This window comes from Urocitellus parryii, chromosome 6 (genome assembly GCF_045843805.1).
Source record: "Urocitellus parryii isolate mUroPar1 chromosome 6, mUroPar1.hap1, whole genome shotgun sequence".
Taxonomy (NCBI): domain Eukaryota; kingdom Metazoa; phylum Chordata; class Mammalia; order Rodentia; family Sciuridae; genus Urocitellus; species Urocitellus parryii.
Genome location: NC_135536.1, coordinates 169547307 through 169569883, shown reverse-complemented (window position 1 = coordinate 169569883; position 22577 = coordinate 169547307). Strand labels below are relative to the sequence as shown.

Genomic DNA, 22577 nt, shown 5'->3' with positions numbered 1-22577 from the left:
GCGGGACGGCTCTGTGACCTTAAGGGTCATCTTCCATGCTGGAAAGAGAGCATGAGCCCCCTTTTGGTTTATTTTGTAGGGGGGAGATCAGAGGCAAGGATAAGATTTCAAGGGTGGAGTCTTGCTTATGATGTCTTGTGGTTGGCAAGTTGATTGACATCTTGACAAGTCACACCCATCTCAGGTGCTGTGTGGGATCTTAGGCAGAGCTAGAGGTGGAGACACACCTGCATCATACGATCAAAGCCTGACAGGGAGTTGGCAGGGCCAGGCCTATGCCCTCATTTGGCTACTTTGCGCAATAGTCCAAACACACAGCCCATGGATGGCTCCTGACATTTGGGATCACAAAGGATTTAGGACCATTTGTGGTGATTACTGGCCCATTAGTTTGGGCTGATCTAAGACCATTTTAGGGGGTATTAAATCGGTAGGGAATCTGGTTCAGGCCTTTGATGTTGTTGGCATTGGTGTAGTCGGCATTTGAAGATCTTTCTGTTTAGGATCCATCTGGGAACTCACTCACTCATTACACACATATTATCAGGGAACCTGTCAAGAGCTGGGTACTGCTTGAGGTGTTGAGAATACCCTCCTGGAGTTTAGACGCATAAATTGTCATATATGTTCAGAGAGTGAAAAGTACTTTGGAGACAGTGGACGCAGAGGGTGATTGGCAGCTGACTGAGGTGCTCAGGGAAACTCAGTAGGAAGCAGGAGCTGAGCTGAATCAAAAAAGAGCCAAGCATGTCATGAACTGGGGGAGGAATGTTCCAGAAAGAGAAAGTGACAAGTGTCAATCCCAGAAATGGGGGGCTTAGCATGTAAAAAGGACAGCAAGACCAGGGTAGCCAAAGCACAGCACTGTCCAGGAGGGCGGAGGCAATGGGGCCCCAGGAGGAGGGGCTCTTAGCCAGGTGAGGGGAGGTAGACTGGATGAGGACTTGGGAATTTTTAAGAGAGGTTTAAAATCACTTAGAGTCAATAAATATCATTTGCGTTCTTTATTTTTCTAATTGGCTTATTCAAGGTTTAAGGACTTCTGGTTGTTAGAAGCCATTAAAGATCATTTAGAATGTTTTATGGCCATTTAGGATCTCTTCTAATTATATAGGATTTTTTGAAATTCATTTAGTATCACTTAGGGTTCATTTTTGTGTTAAGTTTAGGTTTTAAACTTTTTAGGTTTTAGAGTCAGTTAGGATCAGCCAGGGTCATAATTCATTTGGTGACTCTTAGACCTTTTTAATTTATCTTTTTTTTTTTTTTTTTTGGTACCAGTGATTTAACCCAGGGTGCTTAATCACTGAGCCACATCCCCAGCCCTTTTTTATATTTTATTTAGAGACAGGGTCTCACCGAGTTGTATAGTGCCTCACTAAATTGCTGAGGCTGTCTTTTGAACTCAAAAACCTTCTGCCTCAGCCTCCTGAGCCGCTGGGATTATAGGTATGTGTCATTGTGGGTGGCTTATTTATCTATTTTTGAGATGGGGTCTCATTGGGCTGCCAAGCTGGCCTCAAACTCCTGGGCTCAAATGATCCTTCTACCTCAGCCTCCTGAATAGCTAGGACTACAGGGGTATCACCATGCCCAACTAGACTCCAAAACTTGACGTCATTAAGGCTATTTAAGGTCTTTTTCAATTGTTATGGTCTTTTAGTGTTTTGTTTGTTTGTTTGTTTTTGTTTTAAGTTTTTGCTGCTAAGCATTATTTAGAATTTTTCAGTATCCTTTAGGATCATTTAGGGTTGATGAATAGCATTAGGTACTTCCGTTGTTTATAATGTTTAGGTATTTTACATGTGATCATGTTTCATCGTTTGGATTTGGAATCTTTTAGGATTGTTTGGTGAAGAGCTTCTCAAACTCAGGACACACAGGGATGGGAGAATGGTAAGTGGTAGCAGGTGCAGTATTAAAAATCATGTTGTCAGAACTGGGCTGGGATTGTGACTCAGTGGTAGAGCACTTGCCTTGCAGGTGCAAGGCCCTGGGTTTGATCCTCAGCACCACATAAAAAAAAATAAATAAATAAAATAAAGGCATTGTATCCAACTACAACTGAAAAAAAAAAAAATAAATAAAAATCATGTTATCAGAACCACACCCCAGAAGTTAAATCAGAATCTCTTGGTATGAAACAGACATCAATGTTTTTCAAACCTCCCCAGGGCTTGGCCCAGTGGCTCATGCCAGTTATCCCAGTGACTCAGGAGGCTGAGGCAAGAGGATCTCAAGTTTGGGGTCAGCCTCAGCAGTAACTTAGTAAGACCCTGGCTCAAAATAAAAAGTTAAAAGAACTGGGGATGTACTCAGTGGTAAAGCACCCCTGAGTTCAAGCTCTTGTACCAAAATAATATTTTTTTAACTCCCAGGTGATGGATTGTGTGCCTTTGACTCATTTAGAACCTCATGACCTACGTGGACTGAAAGTTCTCAGCATCCCCGGAGAACTTGAGTAGAGATGCAAATTCCCAGCCCACTACTCTCTGCTGAATGAAAACTCTGGTAGGAGGCCCAGCGTTTTAACAAGTCCCCTGGTGATCTTTAGGATTCTTGAAGTTTTGCGGGGTGGGGGAATTCTAAGGGCATTTTGAGATTGCTCAGAGTCAGTTATTTTAGGATTGTTTATTGTTGACTTAGTGTGCACATCCTGGAAGGACCCGAATAGATACCCGAGTGAATTATTTTAAAATCCTTTATTTGATAATTATCTGAGTCAGGCCAGAAATAATCTACCACTGTTCCCAGTCTCTTGCCAAGTGTCCCAGCTCCTCCATCAACCTCAGATGCACTGGGTGGGACAGGGAGCAGGACTCTCCTGTGTGTCCAGGTGGGGCGAGGTACACGTTTATCCAGAATACACCCTGCAGAGAGCTTGATTAGCCAACAGGCATTGCATTTGGTACCAGTTCTTAGTAAAGGGAGTATCAAAATGTGACAACTGAAAGTAGAGTAGTCTGATGGCACATTCTGGTTGACCTCAGGTTTCTGAAATTTACCATATTTTTTTTCTCCCTTTGAAAGCTTTTACTTGTCTAATTTCTGAAAGGAGGATTGAGAATACAATTTGAAAGTGGGCTTGGTGTCTGGGGTGACTGAGCCTACCTACATCAAGGAAATTCTCCAGTTTCTTGCATGGAGTGTCAACCCTTCAGGACCCTGGACGATGAAGATAGCAGGGTGGCTGGCTTTCTCAAAGGCCCAAGCACTACTGATGTGATCCTTTCTTCTTGTTTTGTATATGTCTGTGTATCACATATGGGTGTAGGTACATTATATATATATGTATATATGCATACATACACACACATGTATAAACCTATGTGTATGTATTGCGTACACACACACACACACACACACACACACACACTTGATTTTGATGTATCACTGAGACTGCATCTCACAGGGATTCTGGGGCTGGGGTATAGCTCAATGGTAGAGTCCTTGCCGAGCATGCATGAGTCCTATTTGTTTCTGTATCCTCAATATTTTTGGACTTAGCAGGAAATTTAAATTTTAAATCCAATGTAACAGAAGAATGAAGAAAATTTAATCTTACCATTTATGAGGTTAAGTGTTCCCATAGGCTTTTCTTCCAAATAGGTCATCATCCATATTAAACATCAGCTCTTTCATTTATTTAACATAATATTATTTTCCATGTTTCTACACAAACATTATGATTATACTTGTAATGGCTGAATAATATTTATGGGTATAGTTTTTACTTTACTTGGATCGTTGTTTTAAAAGAAATAAGAAGGCATGAGAAAACCTACTCCGCTTTTTATTGGAATAACTCCAATCTATAAGCAAAGTTTGGGGAGAGCTGTTAAATTTCTGATCCATGGATGTAGTGTATCTTTCCATTTTTAAATTTTATTTTCTTATTTTTTATTAGATGAGAGAACTAGACATACATTATATTTCTGTAGTTTTTCATTGTTCAGGCAATCTTGCAAAATTCGTTGGGTATTTCTAATCATTCTTCTCTAGATTATTCTGAGCATTTTCAATTTCATTTTTACTTCCTAGTTTCTTTTAATGGGTCATAAATATTGTAGTTGGCTCTTTTTGCTTAGCTAACTCAAGAGCTTTGGGCCAAATTACTTGAATTGTTTTTTGTGGTAATTTGTATTATTGCCAAATTTTGTTTAAAGGAATTTTAACCAAAACTACATTTCTCATATTTCTCAAATATGCCCTTACCTTGAGGAACTTTCCTTGACATTATTTTGTATTCAAGGCTTTGGATAGCCCCAGACATTCAACATTCAGTATGTGTGGGGTTTCTCATTAGCAATTTATTCCCAAAATTATATCCAGACATAATCACTCTCCCTTGGCAGGACCTGCCCACGCTGTCGGCACCAGCTACCTCCTGAAGCCCGGCTTCTCCCAGTGGAGGATTTTGCTGTACCCAAACCTGGGTGCTGCTCACCCGAAATGGTTCCACAGATGTAGGTCAATGGCACCAAGGACAGCTTAGAGCGCCTTAATGACGAGCAGGGGATGTTCAGACTCATAAATTGTTGAATAATATTTTGGATTTTAACCCCTTCTCAGACATATGGTTTGCAAACATTTTCTCCCATTCTGTAAGTTGTCATTTCATTTTGCCAGTTGTTTCCTTTGCTGTGTAGAAGCTTTTTAATTTGATGTAGTTCTACTTGTTTTATTTTTGCTTTTGCTGTCGTGTTTTGGTGTCATAATTGAAAACTCAGGCCAGATGAGGTGTCACATGCCTGTAATGCCAGCAGCTCGGGAGGGTGAGGATCAAGTTCAAAGCCAACCTCAGCAACTTAGTGAGGCCCTAAGCAACTTTGCAAGACCCTGTCTCTAAATAGAAAATTAAAAACAGAAACGGGGCTGGGAATGTGGCTCGATGATTAAGCACCCTGGATTCAATCCTCAGTGCAAAGAAAAAAAAAATTATATATATATATATGAATCAGTGCGAAGGATCTAATGTAAAGTATGGTTATTTTAATTACAATACTGTATTGTTTATTTGAAATTTGCTAAGAGTAGATCTTGTGTCCTCACACACATATACAAAGTGATGACTATGTGTGGAGATGGATATGTTAATTAACATGATTGTAGTAATCACTTCACAATATATATGCATATCAAAGTCATCAGGCTGTACACCTTGAATATATACAAATTTATTTTTATTTCTCAATTATACCTCAATAAAGCTGGAAAATAAATACTTTTTTTTTTTCAGTTCTGGGAATGGAACCCACTGCCTCATACACATGCTGGGAAAGGATTCTACTACTGTGCTACATCTCTGGCCCAATATATTTTCAAATTAAAAAATAAAAGCCAAAGCCATGAGTTTTTATGACTATGTGTCCAATTTTAAAACTCCACACACACACACACACACACACACACACACACACATGTTCTAATTCAAGAACTTTTAAATCAGAGTTAACAAGACATATAAAATATATGTCGCATTCTATCAAAGCATGTGTTGAGGTTTCAGTTCTATCCTAAAGTTTAAACAGCATTTCAATGAAACTTATGACTATTTCTTTAAAACTTCTCATTAAAATTGTAAGCTGCTCTTTGGCCAGTGGGTAGAAGGAACGTATTTACCATCCACATGGGCATTTCATAGTAAGAGGGGGTGCTGTTTATAATTACACTGGAACAACAGGCATAAAGTGGAACAGTTCCAAGCAAACCAGGACCTATGGTTCCTACCAAGGGGCCCATGGTTTAAAACTTCTGAAGCTAATTTACATACTTACAGGGTATATGCTGTTACCTACAGCAGGATTATTTTTCGATTCAAGTTTTGAAAAACAAAAACCAAAACCAAATGCTGAGTATTGACAGCACAAGTTTATTCAGTGACCAAAGAATGGAGAAGTAGGAGTTCTGCTTGCAGATCAATTTCTCAACTCCAAGAAGTTGAGGAGTAGCTGTGGTGAACACCTGTAATCTCAGCGGCTCAGGAGGCTGAGGCAGGAGGATCATGAGTTCAAAGCCAGCCTCTGCAAAAGCAAATTGCTAAGCAACTCGGTGAGACCCTGTCTCTAAATTGCATTAGACAAAATAGGGCTGGATACTCCCCCCACCAAAAAGACAAAAAAAAAAGTTGAGGAGTTAGAGATATAGGATAAGGATAATGAGGAAGATAAGCTATTAAAGGGGACGGAGGCACATTCATGTTCTTTTTGGGAATTTGGGTGCCTCCTCTTTTCACTCCTTTGGTAGTCTGGTGTTTCCAGTCATGGCAACAGGTTGGTGTCTTTAGCTTTGAAGCAGGAGGAGACCGAGTGAGTCTAGATCAAGTTAATCCTAGATTATTATTTTGGAAAAAATATTTCTCAGATGTTCCTCATGTCCATATGCAGAGCTGAGCAGCATCTGACTCAAAGGCTAAGGCAGCAAAGAAGATACACACAACAGAAAACAGAGATGCCAAGCCTCTTGTTCCAGTCACCCATTGCTCATCTATCTGCAGGCCCAAGTGGAGGGGTCAGTGTTTTCAGCAAAATTGGCCTTCAGGTCCCTGAAGATAACCCAGGCAATTGTTATCATCTTAACCCACACGTCAAAGGTGCTATCTATAGCAAAGCTAGTGGGAGACTCACAATGTACTGCCCAGCTGTGTGACCTCCAAAGTTAGTGATTTTGAAGTCCATTAAGAGCAAGTGAAGCTAAAGTCTCTCTTGAGGTTTTTCCTTAGTATCAATACTAGTAATTTATTCCTTACATAAAGTTAATTTATACACTTACGTGTTAAACTTATATACCTATATGCTAAACATGAAATGGCAAGATATACTTTCTATTTTGCATGGTTCTAAAATGAAACTATCAATGTCAATTTTACCCAAATTCAATTTTTAATAGTGTTTGCTTGTATTTAAACTTTCTAGTAACCTATTCAATTGTGTTTAAAACTTCACAATAGCTGGGCACAGTGGCGCATGCCTGTAATCCCAGTGGCTCAGGAGGCTGAGGCAGGAGGATCAAGAGTTAAAAACCAGCTTCAGCAACTTAGTGAGGCCCTGTCTCTAAATAAAATATAAAAAGGGAATGTGATTCAGTGGTTAAGCACCCCTGGGTTCAATCCCAAGTACAAAAAAAAAAAAAATCTTGTCTTGATTTTTACTTAGAGGCCAAATTATGATGGTCATTATTTATGCTACATGACCAGGTTTCCTAGGAAGACAACTGTTAAGTCATGGGGGATTAGATCCAGGACCCTCTGTAGATATCAAATCCAATGGAGGCTCAAGCCCCTTAAGTAAAATAGCATAGTATTTGCATGTAACATACATACATCCTCCTGTAGACTTTAAAACATCCCTTAGAATATCTAAGACAATGTAAATGATATGTAAATAGTTATTATACTATAATATTTAGGGAAAAATGACAAGAAAAAAATGTGTGTACATGTCCAGTACAGATGTAGCCATCACAGACCTAACTACATAATATATGAACAATGCATTAGACAAATGATGCTCTAATGAGTGCTGGGGACAGACTGAGGATCTGTGAACGGCAGGAGCTACAGAACGCGCGTCCACACACCTCTGCATTCGTGTGGATGCAGTATAGTGCTGGTCGTATACAAATGCAAGTTTTGCTTTTAAGAACCTTCTGGAATTTTTTAAAATTATTTTTTTGATTCACAGTTGGTTTAGCAAGTGAAGAAACTGCAGATATAGATGTCTGTCTGTACATATGTATTAGTCACACACACACACACACACACACACACACTTATGTAGATGGAGAAAGAAATTTGTTTTAAGGACTTGGTTCATGTGACTCGTGTTGCAGTTAAGTCCAAAAGCAGGCCAGAAGGAGAACTCCTTCTACTGCAGGGGTCCTCAGTCTTTTATCTCAAGATCTTTCACTGATTGCATGAGGCCCACCCACACTCTACAGGGCAATCTACTCAAAGTCTGATTTAAATGTTAATATCATCTTTAAAAAATAATCTCACAGTAAAATATCTAGTTTGCTGTTGGAGCAAATATCTGGGTACCATAGCCTGACCAAGTTGACACAAAAAATTAACTTGGGCTGCAATCTGAAAGCCTTACCCTTGGAGACCACTAGAGGGCTGTCTTCAACAGAAGCACACCCAAGTCTCCAGCTCTATGCAGGATGGCATGGCTGTTTTAGGTGAGAAAAATCAAGTCTTAGAAAAAAGGTTCACAGAGTTGGTCCTAACAAGCCAGCGGTGCGTCTGAGTGAAATTGGCCTCACCATGCGGCAGTCCCTAGCTCCTTCCTCCATGACTGCTGGTTCCCCAGGGGCCTCAACTGGAGCCTCATAAGGATATACTCATTTCACTTTTTATTTGGAACATGCTATGATTTGAACATATCCCCCAAATTCATGTGCTGGAAACTTGGTCCCCAAGGCAGCAGTACTGAGAGGTAGAACCTTTGGAAGGTGAGTGGGTCATTAGAGCCCTGTACTCATGAATGGATTGATCCACTCATGGGTTCATGGCTTATTGAGGGAGTGGCTTTGTTAACAAGAGTTCTCAGACTGGGAATATAGAACAGAGGCACAGCACATGCTTAGCAGGCACAAGGCCCTGGGTTCAACCTCAGCACCAGAAATAAAAAACCTCTTAAACTGAGCTCTCTGGCCCACTTGCCTTGTCCCACATGGGATGCCCCCTGCCATGCAATGATGCAACAAGAAGATCCTCACCAGATGCTGAGCAGATGCTGGCTCCATGTTCTTAGACTTCCCGTTCTCCAAAATTATGAGCTAAACAAACCCTCTATAAGTTACATCACCCAAGGTATTTTGTTAAAGCAACAGAAAATGGACTAAGAACATCACAGCCAGATCTGGGCCTGTTCAAACCATAAACTCTGGGGGAAGAAAATGAACTTACCTCTCAGGGGGCCTTCCCACTCCTGTCTCTGACCTTACTACTACTCTCTCCCAGCACAGAACTCTCCTTCCAATAGACAATCACAGAACCACCCACAGACAGATTTCTCTTTGAAAAGTGCTTTATTTCAATAAGAGCTAAATCAGGTGCATTAAAACATATTAAAAAGGTTACAAAAAATGTTCGGCTCCCTACTGAGGCCCTGTCAAATTATGTTAAGATGCCTAAATGCATCCATTTATCAGTTCAGAATCCAACATTGAACAGGCCAGGTACCATGACTGGAAGGCAAGTTAGGAAAAGAATACTTCACAGAACTCAAACAAGAGGGGAACCCTTAAGAAACACTAGTAACCACACATCAGAAACCATCAGCCCGGAAACAGGTCTGTGATCTGCCAGGAAGACCCCAAAGGGAAGCTGAGGCTTTTCTTCACAGCTTGTGCTTCTCTGTGCTTAGTTAAAAGGTGGGGACAGGCAGAGGGGCACTTTAACATCCTGTGACAGAGTAAACACTTCCGGTTAGGTCTGAAAGAAGGGGTGCTTAGGTCTGAAAGAAGGGTGTTTACATTTAGGAGATCCTATCTTATCTGACTTGAGCAAGGCTTTGTGTAAAACAATTTAAGTAGACACCCAAAAATGCAGGCATGCTGTTGTAGAAGAGAGACTCCAGGCAATCTCTCTATCTTACTCCCAATGTCATGGTTTGGACACTTGAGACACTGCAAGTCCCTTGTCCACACAGAAACTTCTATCTTAGAGACATTATCTGGGATATCAAGTTCTCCGGTGTTACAGAGCTTTGAAATAAAATGTGGCTTTAGGCTGGTTTCTGACATTTTAAAAAAAGAGCTTTTCAGCTAGGTGCAGCGGTGCACACCTGTAAAGCCAACAGCTCAGGAGGCTGAGGCAGGAGGATTGAGAGTTCAAAGCCAGCCTCAGCAAAAGCAAGATGCTAAGCAACTCAGTGAGACATTGTATCTAAATAAAATACCCAAAGGGGCTAGGGATATGGCTCAATGGTGAGTGCCCCTGAGTTCAATCCCTGGTACAAAAAAATAAGAAAGCTTTTCTTTTCTTAAGAGTTTCTTGACTTTTTCTTAAGAGTTTCCTGACACTGCAATAGTCTCCCAACTCCATAGGAAGCAATTCTCACCAAGATGTTTTTGCACGGAGAACAGATTTTGGAGGGTTATCATTTGCCATGGATATGCTGATAAAATGTCTTTATGGGGAGGTTTTGAGAAGAGCATTATAAGGAGGAAGATGCAAATATTTCCCCTTTGAAGCACCTGACGCTTCTGAACCAGCTTGTCTTCAAGGAAACAGTGACCTCCAGCCTCCACACTTGTCTCAGGAATGGGTGGCTAATGTCCTGAGACCCTCTTACCTTAACCTCAATTCAAGGTTGAAATCCACCCAGCCCAAAGATCAGGGCGCACATGCCTCCCTGACTCGCACAGGCCTGTCATTTGTGCTTTTCAGCCCCTTCCCAAATAACACCCGTCCATTTAATTTTCCCACTAAAGTGATCACCGAGAATGTGACCTTGTGCTTAATTCCACCGGCCCAGTCAGACAGATTCAGGTTTTTCCTTCACTTGATCACCTTGTAACATAAGCCTCTGCCCAAAAGAAAAAAGAAAAAAAAAGCCAGATGCAGCTTAACTGCTTTTCACAAGTTGGGGAGGGGGGGAACCCTATACATTGGCCTTTTGTTCTTCACACAATTTCAGGTTCATTGCACACAATTACATAAACCCACACAAATAAGTTGAGGAGTTCAAAGCAGCAAGGCCATGTGATACCAGTGAGAAAATCCGGTCCACACTGTGCTGAGGCTGCTATTTCAAAGGTTTCTACAATTCTGTTTTTGTTTGGGTTCTTTTTTATTTGTTTGTTTTGGGTGCTGGCTGAACCCAGGGACTCATTCATGCTAAGTATGCGCCCTAGGTTGAGCTACACTCCCGGTCAAGTTTCCAAAATTCTTGATCAGGTTACATGAGAAACCATCTCTACAGGATGAGCCAAAACAGAAAAGTGTGTTAGTGGAAGTGGATGGTGTAGGATGTACTTTTCCCCCACTTCTATTCCAAAACCCCATCTTTAAAACTCTTGGTATCACCTTCTCGGCAAGTTGTCCTGTCAAATTAGCATTTTGCAACATTTCCATATTTAACACCATCATCATCTGCGGTGCTAGTACAAATTACAAAGAACTTTTATGAACCAGAAATAGTTGTCCTATAAGAATTAGTGGTTAGTAATTAGCTTTGTGGAAATTCTCTCCCACCCCCCAAGCTCCCAGAGGAGAATTATTGGGGCAGCGAAAGGCTTTGAACATTCATGATAAAAAATAACTAGGAGAGAAATTCTCCAAATCCCTTTCTCAAATGCAAACCTCTCTGTTTGCATTCACAAAACTGCTCTTTTGAATCTGTAACAAAGGAAACTTCTCCCCACTGCCACACACAAGCCCTCCCCGTTTCCCCCCTCCCCCAATTCTGTGCACTTTGCAGAAATGTATGATTGAGCCTAAGCCCCTCTGGGTTTCTACCACATGCCCCAGGGGTCTGGTGGCGCTGGCCCTGCAGAGGAAGTAAACTTGCTAAGAGATCCCCACCACCACCTGCAAAGCGCCTGCTGGCAGCATGCCATCTTTTTGGAAGTCCATAGTGAGACCACAGCTGTGAGCCTTTTAAATAGGCCACAGAGAAGGCCTGGAGTGCAGATGGGGGATGGGAAGGTGCCTAGGGCCACAACAGCTCTGCCACAGAGGCCCACCTTCTGTGGGAGGCACCAGCCATGGCTCTCCTTCCCCAAACCGGTCCTGGGAGAGGAGGTAGAAAAGAGATGGGCTCGCCCCTTCCCTTGTAAGCTTCCAGAGTTGCCTCTGTTAGAAGTTCCAGATCTTGCTTGCTTGATCTCCATAGCCCAACACCTGGCTCCAAACATCTGTCTCTCCCTCCAGATAAACAGTATTAGCCACACAGGTGCCCAGCTGCCTGGCAGTCTTCCTCGTTGGGGTCACAGGGGACACACTGCCCCTGCTCTTTCCCCCCAGGGAGGTTGGCTCTAAAGATCCGCACAGTGGCTGCTGAGAAGCTGAAAGAGAAGCTCTGTCCTCTCTAGGCACCCTCACCAGGCAGCTTCCCCGAGACCACGTTCAGTGGGCAGCAGGACACGTCCTCACTCTGGGGTTCCATCTCCACATCCAAGGTGAGGGAACGTGCAAGAATCCAGAGGTTGGGAAGAGTAAGGTCTTGACCACGAACACACACAGCCCGGCTCCAAGTGCAGGAAGACTCGTTGATGTGAAGATGGGTGGGGCGCAAAGGCACCTGTCATTTCTGCAGGTGACCTCTACCCTTCTCTTGAGACTGAAGGATAGAGCTTGGAAACTTCCTGGCCACCATCTCCAAACAAGCCCTGGGCATACCCACTAGGCAGTGCCATGTGCCCGCCAGACAGACCACTGATTCAAGAGACTTTCCTTCAGCACAAGGAAGCATCGGAGAGATGAGTTGGCAGTTTGGAAAGCAGAGACACAGGTGGCCACGGAGGTGGCACGGAGGAAGAATCCATTCTTTCCGGGCATCCACACAGCATTGCACATTCATCTCTGTTATTTAAAACAATCAAAATTTCCAGTGTAAAAACTCACGGACACTCATTGCATCTACCCCATGTGAAGGCTTATCTTTTTCTTTCCATCAGACTTGCCCCAAAGGTATGAAGCTGTTGTTTTATTAATTTCCGAAGATCTCATCCATAGATCCTTCTAGACAAACAAGGAGAATCTCTATTAACATGTAAACCCCCCAAATGGTGAGCTCCAGGGACTCTTCCCCTGTCAGAGACAGGCAGATATGTGTGGCTTCCCCCTGGCACCAGAGGGGAGAAATCACTTCTTTAGCTGAAAGCCCTTGGGATAGGGACTCCCCTGACTTTCCTGCCCATCAACAGCTCATCTGCCAGCCTCATGGCACTTGTGCTGGTGGCTTGGAATTTAATTGCATGTGAAAATATCAGGGAGGCCCATGGACATGTATCCTGTGTATGCATGCAAGCGCGCGCGCACACACACACTTTGGGTCCTCCTTAGAACAAAAGTCTTGTGAGTGAGAGAGAAGAGAGCAGGGATCCAGGGATGGGGACTTGTCCTCTGACTTCTTCATCCTGCTTCAGGGAGCAGATAATGGCTGGTCAGGCGCTGCAAAGGTCTGCATGACAACATTTCCATGGAAGGAAAGAACCCAGCTTCCTGTGGATCGTCTCAAGTCAACGGCAACCCCTGGGGTGTCTGGATCCTCTTGTTCTCATGGTTCAGATCGTTGCTGGGGTCTCGGCTATCTCCTCCAGCCTTTGCCGAATCATCAGCCGGAGCACGGTGTACCTAGGAGCAAGAAACAGCCTGTGGGAGGGGCCAGCCAGCATCACCACCCTCGGGTGATCTTCTCCACCACCCAGGTGACACCGGGTGACACTGTAGGCCTGTCCCTGTGCCTCCGTCTTTGGCCCACTCTTTAGCCACTTCATTGCTAGGTTCATTTCCACATCAGAATGAGAGGAAATCAAGAGGTCAAACCCAAGTTAGATTATGTTACTATGATTAGAACGTCTGGCTAAAGAAGGAGGGAAAGGTGAAAACAACAACAACAACAATAATAATAATAAGCGGTCTATTAACTGAGTGCTTACGATCCCCAAGGCACCAAGCCTAGCACTTCAGATGCACGGTAGCTCATTAGCCCTCATCTAGGATGGAACATGAAACTGCCAATACTTAAGCCTTTTGTGGGGAGGGGCTCCCAAAACAGCAACTTCCTATATTTAACCTGCCCCCTGTACCTGCATTTTGTAGACGAGGCCATAGCAACTAGTACATAGGGATGTCCACAGCTTGTGGGTGAGTCCAGTTTCCCCATGATGCCCCTGAACGATGGCACTGCAGGTACCAGACTGGGCATTATGGTGCTGGGTGAAATGGGACACACTCCTCGTGTTTGAGGTTTTGCACAACACCGCTATTTTTAAAGTCTAGAGCGGAGTAAGTGTTCAGCCAAATGTAAATGCTGTCATCAGTTACCGCAAATATAGCTTTGGCTTTATTTTCTGGTAGCAAAAAAAAAATCAATCAATTGTTCCACCGTCGCTATGAAGTGCAGTCAATTCTGTGACTAACCATGGCAAAGAAATCAGAAAATCCTTCCCAGAAAGAAGCTTTCCTGGATTTTTTTTCAAGCCAAATGAAACTTCCAGAAGAGAAATGTTAGAAAGGGAGGAAGGGCAGAAAGAAAGGATTTTAGAGGTCGGGGGCTCGGACCACTTGCACTGCTAAGGTAACAGTCCAGGGGTTTCCAGAACCTTGGATCTCAGCCAGCCCTGATTGTCCTCCCTCCTTCAGGTATGGAGGCAAACACTTGTCCCCAGGGACTGCATTGTCCCCAGAGGTTACCCCAGACCCTGCCATGTGTTTGTAAATAGTCCCTTCACCAAACGCTCCTCAAGGACCCTTGTCTGAGTGGGCATCCACTTGCTGCCGGGGGCCTGATCACACACCTGAGATAGCAGGAAGCTGTGGTCTGGGTAAGGTTTGAGTGTCTCCCAAGTGTTCATGTCGGAAGTTTGATCCTTGCTGTGGTGACCTTGGGAAGTAGTGGGACCTTTAACAGGTAAAGCCTAATGAAATGCACTTAAGTTACCAGGGACACTGCTCTCCGAAGGGATTGATGTAGTTCTTAAAGGATCCCCGTTAGTTCTTGAAAGAGCTAGTTGTTACAAAGAGCAAGCTTGGCTCCTGAATCCCTGTCTGGCTTTCTGTCTTGTCACGTGATTCCTTCTGCACATGTTCCCACCATTGTCATGCCATCTACCATGAGACCCTCACCAGAGTCAAGCAGAAGCAGTGCCATGCTCTTGGACCTCAAAACTCGGAGCTAAACAAAACTCTTTTCTTTACAAATTAGCAAGTCTTGGGTGTTTTGTTATAGTAATATGACATGGACTAATAGTAATACACAGGATAAAGTGACCCCACAGAGATTTAAAAACATAGATCTTCTTTTTGAAGTTCTTCCATAAAAGGAGGGGAAAGACATTTTGATGCCCTTAAGTATATTGAGGCTTCTAAGTGTATTGTTGCACATTTAAGTTTCATGTTCCCATCTGAGATTTGGATTTGTCAACAGGTAGCCCCCCAAAGAAGGCCCATAAGCCCCGGTCTCATGAAGCCACCTGGCGCAGTCTCTGTATGGCACCTGGATAGAGAGAGGCCCCTGTCATTGAGGGTTCCTCCATAAAGAAATCCAACCCGTAACCCTGGTGACCACACTTACTTGCGCATCAGCTTCTTTACTTCACGATCTTCTTCCTCTTGGAGCTTCTGAATGAAGCTTTTAAGGACAGGCATCTCAAACTTTATGTACTGGGCCACCTGGGAAGGAAGAAGCAACATGGGGTGTATGCCCTCCTGGCATGCATTACTCTCCTTCAGGGTAGAACCTTGAGAAATCTATTTGCCCACTAATCCAGGATTTCCTGAAAGCCAAGATGCAAACCTTCTTCTAAGACTGGTTCAGAGTCACAAGGAAGATTGCTTCATTCACATGACACAGTCTCATTTTTCGCCTCTGTCTCTAGCCCCTGATTTTGGTGATGTCCAATTTCTCTTGATGCAGTGATTACAGTGATATATTGAAGGAACTGAACTCAGAATAATTAATAAATCTCTTTGCTCTCCCCTTAAGAGAATCTGAGGACTCATCATGGTTCAGAATAAGGATTTGTTTCTCAAGCCTCAAATAGGTATTCAAATGTGCACTTGGTTCAGAGAGGCTGGGAGAGGCTTGCTGGGATGTTGAAGTTAAGAAATGTCTTCCCCTCCCCATCAGAATCTCTGCCTACTATGTCAACTTTCCCCCATGAGAGAAGTTTATTTCTCCATCCAATTAATGTTGAGCTTGGTTTTGTGACTTCCTTTGGCCAATGGGATATGTACAAACAGGATATATGCTAAATCTGAGTGTAGGCTTCAAATACACCTACATGGTTTGGTCTGGTTTCTCATGCTGCAGCCATCACTCATAAGGAACATACCTCAGAGACCCTTTAGATTGGGTCTCTGAATGAAACACAATGAAGACATGAACTTATCCTATAACCTAAAGCAAAGCCATTGACACCAGTCAGCAAAATCATGAGCAAAATAAGTGAATGTTTGCTGTTATAAGCTACTAAGATTTGGGGATATTTGTTATTATAGCAAAACCTGACTCATACATATAGTAAAAACATTTCTTAACTTCTTTTACCTTAATACATAAGGTAAAAATACTTCTTGAAGTTCTTAAGAGGGTGTTTATAAAACCTCTCAAACCTCTTCCAATATCCTAGAAAGACTCATGAAATTTGTTTCTTCTGTGGAAATCACTTTCAGCCAGAGGATTCCTCCAACAGTTCCCAAAGATTATACCTTCAACTGGCTTCATGAAAGCCAGGTATCGGTAGGGTCCCCAACTGTATGCCAGAAGGAATTTCATGCTCCACCCCAACAAAATCCCCATCCTCTGAAGATAGACCACCCAACCAGGAGGGAACTCACATCATAGGTGACTTCCTCCACCTGATCCTTCTCCATCAGGAACACTTTGGAGACCTGCTCACATGGGCCCTGGAGGATTCGGGCAATCAGGGGATAATCAGTGGTCTTCAGCTTCTGTTTCTCTGGAAACACACACAACCAGGAACATCCTTGAATTCAGCTTGTAATACCTTTCTCACCATAAGTAGTGGTCAACACAGGGGTCCAAATGGACCAGGCACTTTAGGAGATGTGGTCATACAAGTTAAGTGATTGATTTGTAAATGAACTATTCAGCAGGTGTTGTTAAAAACAACATTCTCCCCTCAATAAGGCTCCCCTGCCTCAAACCCTTTAGAAGAAGCCTCTTTGAAGAACTGGCTTTATCTGTCTCTCCAGAAAGTCCAGTTCCTTCTCTAATAGGCAGTTAGAGTTTAGGGTTTGTTTACTGCCCAAATATGGTATTCTAATTCAGTGGTATTCTAATTCTCATCCAGCAAGCCCACCAACCCTGGAGGCCAACATTTGGAAGTTTCCAAAACCTAAACAACAACCAAATGAGCCAGAGGTATTTTTTTTTTAACTTGCTATTTTGAGTTAATTAAAAGTTTTAAAGTACACTGTGTTCTTCAGACTCACCACCACTGGTGTGGACCACGTACAAAGCAAACTCCTCCGCTGAATTCTCTATCTGAATCAGGGGCAAAAGAGACTTGTTGAAAGCATGTATTTAAATATCCCAGCTTTGAGACATCCCATCTTCCGCAACACTAAAAAACCAGATTTAGGCTCTTTTGAGGGGAGGCTGTTTATTCACAACTCTTAAAAGGAGATGGGGGTAGGCAGATAACTTTATCAATAACAGATAATGCAGGGCTAGGGGTGGGGGTAGCTCAGTGATAGAGCAAATGCCTACCATGCATGAAGCTCTGATTTCTATCCCCAGAATTTCAATTTCTAAAAAAAAGATAATATCGGTTGAGCCTCCTTTACCTAAAATGTTTAAGGCCAAAAGTATTTCAGATTTTGGAGTTTTTCAGATTTTGGAGTATTTGCATAAACTTGATCTTCAAAACACTGAAATCCAAAATGCTCTGAAGTCAGAAAGTTTTTGAGCATTATGTCAGTGTTCCAAAAGCGTCTACCTTGGAGAAAGATTTCAGACTAGTGATGCTCGCAGTCATAGGTAACATTTATTGTAAAATGAAGTTCCACACACTACATTTATTTTCATTCATCTCGTGCTCCTGACAACCTCAAAACATGTTACTCTCATCTTCCTCTTATGAATGAGGAAGCAGAAACCAAGGAGATGAAGTCCCCTGTCCGACTCAGCCAGCTAGCAGGTGATGGACAGGAATTCAAACCAGGGTCCTGTGTTCTAGGCTACACTGACTTCCATTAAAAACAAGTATACTAGGGCTGGAGCTGGAGTTCAGTGGCAGAGAGCTTGCCTAGCACGCAAGAGTCACTGGGTTTGATCCTTAGCACCACAAAAAAAAAAAAAAAAAAAAAAAAAGCAAACAAAAAAAACATGCTAAGGCAGGCAGGCTGTCCACCTACAACTATAGAAATTTTTTTTAAAAAGAAAAAGTATACTAGCTGGGCTGAGTGGCAATCACCTGTAGTCCCAGCTACTTGAGAAGTTGAGGCAGAGGATCTTAAATCTAGAAGTTTGAGGCCAGCCTGGGCAACACAGCAAGCCACCATTTGTTATGGTTTAGATATTACGTGTTCTGGAAAAGCTCAAGAGTGAGACAATGCAACAAAGCTCAGGGTGAAAAGATTGGGTTAGAAGAGGTTTAACCTAATCAGTGCACTAATCCCCCAGAGGGATTAACTTGGTGGTAACTGTAGGTGGTAGGGTGTGGCTGGAGGAGGTGGGTCCCTGGAGGCACCTATTTGTCCTAGTTGAATAGAAGCCCCGCCCTTCTTCTCTTCCTCTGCTTCCAGGAGCAGGTCCTAAACTGCTTTCCTCTGCCACACTCTTCCTCCATGATGTTCTGCCTCACCTGGGGCCCCAAAGAGTGGAGTTGGCTGTCTATGGACGGAGACCTTTGAAGTCATGAGCACAAAATAAACTTTTCCTCCTCTAAAATTGTCCTTGTCAAGTCTTTGGTCACAGAGAGGAAAAGCTGACTAAAACACTACTTAAAAATAATTTAAAAAATAAAAATAAGAATACTTGGTCTCCAAGAGAATTATAAAGGGAATACAGAAAACAGGGTGACAGTACCTTAGAAGCACATAGGCACTATTATTTGCATGTCTGTTTAAGTCTCCTTTTAAAAAGCAGAGTCTTCACCTGTGTTCCAGAAGTTATCTATGCACTAAGCCCAAAACCAGAGGTCAGGCCCTGGGGTTGTTCCATGGCAGCCCATAAAAGTACACGAGGATGGATGCTTTTCAAGCTCCAAAGGGGCTGTGGAGGGCCCTGCAGGCCCCTGGCCTCACCCTCAGCGTTCTGACTCGAAAGTTCTAAGATGGGGTCTAAGAATCTGCTTTTCTAACAAGCTTCTGGGCGATGCTAATGCTGTGGGCCTTGCCTTGGTTAGCAAGGGTCTAAAAACCCAAATCCTCTGCCCAGCACCCGCCAAGCCACACTCTCCAAAGCTTCCCCCACCACCCCTCCAGGGCCCTGAGGCACACAACCAGCAAAGGGAACTTGCCTTAAACTTGTTGAGCAGCAGCTTCAGGACCTGTGGGGTGGTCATGGTGCTGTTGATGCGGACGTTAGTGACGGAGCCATAGGCAGGTGTGAACACCGAGGTCTGTCAATAGAGGGGTCCGGCTCAGGGTGGGAACAGGGACAAAGACAGCATAAAAACCCAGGTAGGGACTAGCTTCCGTGACAATGGTCCTCAAAAGGTGCCCCCTGAGAACCCCCGGGGCCAGCAGGGTGAGCATCGGACTTTGATGCAGACAAGCAGCCCCCCAGGTTTGACTAACTCAGTGTGGGCTCCCCTGTGGGAGGCTCAGGGCTGACTCCCCAAAGGGCATGGTTGGGGAGGGGAAATTGGACTCTCTCCAAAGAAAACACTCACAAAGACCCTTTGGCTGGAACCACCATGAGGAGGCCTCTGGCCACCCTCCAGTCGTGCCCGTGCGATAAGAAGCCAGGATTTGAACCAAACAGGAAAGAAGGGGGTCAGCTGCCTGTGGAGAAGGTGCCGATCTGGGGCTCACAGCTCTGCTTCACAAAGCCGTTAGCTCAGGGGAAAGTCAGACCATGCACCTGCCGCGGGGCTCGGGGTGCAGAAAGAGGGTACAGACACAGGTACCTCGGTGGGGGCAGTTCATGAGGGATGTTTAGGAAGCCTTCAAGGCTACAGCAGGTGCTACTTTGTACAGCCCCGCTGAATGTACCCATAGCCCTAGTGGGGACCCCCTGACCTGAGGCCCCTTACCCTCATAGAGCCAGCAGATCTACAGTCCAAAGACTGAACAGCAAACACGACTTCCTAGGTGTCCCACCAGGGACCGCATAGCTATAGCCCCGAGATGGCAGATGCCCAAGAAGGGGTGTTGCCCTCTGAAACTGTCCCCTTCACCTTCCCCCATCCATTCTACCTTGTGGTTGTAGAAATGGCCATTGATGGAGAAGCGGTGGCGTCTGATTCGCCGCTGGTCACTGGGGGTTCTCACATTGCCACGGCGACGTACCCCAACATCACTGCGTGTACGCATCAACTGTGGGGTGTCCTCCTGCACAGGCTTCAGACCCCTGGAATCTGAAAGAAAAGGAGAAACAAGCTCTGGCTGAGTGTGGTAGCACACACCTATAATCCCAGTGAGTCAGGAAGCTGAGGGAGGAGGACCACAAGTTCAAGACCAGCCTTGGCAACTTAGCAAGGCCCTGAGCAATTTAATAAGACCTTGTCTCAAATTTTTAAAAAAGAGCTGGGGATGTAGCTCAGTGGTAGAGCATCTCTGGGTTCAATCCCCAGTCCCGGAAGGAAGGAAGGAAGGAAGGAAGGAAGGAAGGAAGGAAGGAAGGAAGGAAGGGAGGGAGGGAGGGAGGGAGAGGAAGGTGGGCCTCTGTTTGCTGGACCTGGGATGCAGCAACTTGTACATGGTCCCTTTCTAGCCAACACTACAGCACTCCTTCCCTCCCCCAAAATATATTTTACAAAATTTATATACTTCAATATATTTTTGTAAATTTTATAAAAACTATTTCCCACTGGAAGAAAAGTATAATACATGATTTACCAAGAAGTACTAGAGTGACAAGGTACAGAGTAGAGACCTCAGAACCAGACTCCCCAGGTTCAAATCCCAGCTCCTCCACTGACATCTGTCACTAGTCTTTCTGTGCCTCTGTTTTCTCGTCTCTACCATGGGACTAATAATAGCACCCATCTTAGGAGATTAGGTCTAAATGAATGAATAGACAGCACTTAGAACAGTGCCTGGCACAGAACAAGCATGTGAGGGCCTGCAAGATATTGCAAACCAATGCTGTCACGTGTTACAACACGGATGACCCTTGAAGGCGTTATGCTGAGTGAAAACAGCCAGTTGCAAAAAGACAAGTGATGCATGATTGCCCTCCTAGGAGGTACCCAGAACAGTCAAAAACCATAGGGGCACAATATGGAATGGTGGTTCCCAGTGGCTGGGGTAGGCAGGGAAATGGAGAGCTATTATTTAATGAGTACAGAATTTCAGGGGTTTTAATTTTATTTTTTTGTGGTGCAGGGGATCAAACCCAGGGCCTCATGCATGCTAGGTAAGAGCTCTACCACTGAGCTATACTCCCAAGAGTTTCAGTTTTATTTAAAAAAAAAAAAAAAAAGAGTTCTGGGTTTTAGAGACAGATCTTATTGATCTAAGGATGATTTTTTTTTAATTTTCTATTTGTTCTTTTTGGTTATACATGAAAGTTGAGTGTATTTTGACATATCATACATCCAAGGAGTATAACTTCCCATTCTTGTGGTTGTACGTGATGTGGTGTTATACTGGTCGTGTATTCATACATGAACATAGGAAAGTTATATTCAATTCATTTAACTGTCTATTCCCATTCCCATCCCCTTTCCTTCCCCCGACTCCCCCCCCCTTCAACTGGGTGAAATTCTACTCCCCTGCCCTGCTGACTCACACATACCACCTATGGTGAGTCAGCATCCACATATCAAGAGAACTTTCAGCCTTTGGTTTTTTGGGATTGACTTATTTCACTCAGCATGATAGTCTCCAGTTTCATCCATTTACTAGCAAATGCCATAATTTCATTCTTCTTTATGCCTGAGTTATATTCCTTTGTGTGTATATACCACATTTTCTTTATCCATTCATCTGTTGAAGGGTACCTAGTTTGGTTCTATAGCTTAGCTCTTATGAACTGAGCTGCTATAAACATTGATGTGGCTATGTCACTATAGTGTGCAGATTTTTAGTCTTCTGGATATATGCCGAGGAATTGGATAACTAGGTCAAATGGTGGTTTCATTCCAAGTTTTCTGGGGAATTTCCATACTACTTTCCAGAATGCTTGCACCAATTTGCAGTCCTACCAGCAATGTATGAGTGTACCTTTTTCCCCACACAAGGATGATGGTTTTAAGGGAAGAAGAGTCCTGGAAATACTTAGTAGTGATGGCTGAATAATTATAAATGTATTTAACACCACTGGACAGTACACTTCAAAATGTTAAGAATAAAAAGATCATATGTATTTTATCACAATAAAAAATGTTAATAAGACACAAATATATGGGGGTCCCCTGACATATTTCTACCAATGTATGTCTATAAATATTAAAAATTGACAGTAATAGAATTGTAGATTAAACTCTTTTTATTAAAATAATTTAATTCATGTTTTATGATTTGCAAACTGACAACATCTGTCAAAACTGCAAATACATATTGTCTTAGACCCAGTAATTCCACTTCAAGGAATTCTATAGACATGCTTACAGATGAGTTAAATGGCCCATGTATAAGGTTACTGTCAGCAATCTGGTTTTTCATAGCAAAGACTGACAATGACTTAAATGTCTCATTAATAGGAGTGACTAAATAAATTATCATTTTTCCATGGAATCCTGCAGAGCTGTGAAGAACAGAGACGTTCTTT

The 22577-nt window shown here is 43.3% G+C and overlaps 1 protein-coding gene across 1 annotated transcript in view; it reads right to left on the bottom strand.

Annotated features, from left to right (window-relative positions):
- Positions 1–8956: 8956 nt before the first annotated feature.
- Positions 8957–22577, bottom strand: part of Rassf2 (Ras association domain family member 2) — a 44790-nt gene continuing 31169 nt past the window's right edge. The window contains exons 7-12 of the mRNA XM_077799698.1: positions 20060–20220; positions 19159–19260; positions 17129–17180; positions 16511–16632; positions 15246–15343; positions 8957–13303 (exon numbers count right to left, since the gene is read on the bottom strand). Coding sequence (XP_077655824.1) covers positions 13234–13303; positions 15246–15343; positions 16511–16632; positions 17129–17180; positions 19159–19260; positions 20060–20220 — 605 coding nt within the window. The 3' untranslated portion in view covers positions 8957–13233. The remainder of the gene's footprint in view (positions 13304–15245; positions 15344–16510; positions 16633–17128; positions 17181–19158; positions 19261–20059; positions 20221–22577) is intronic.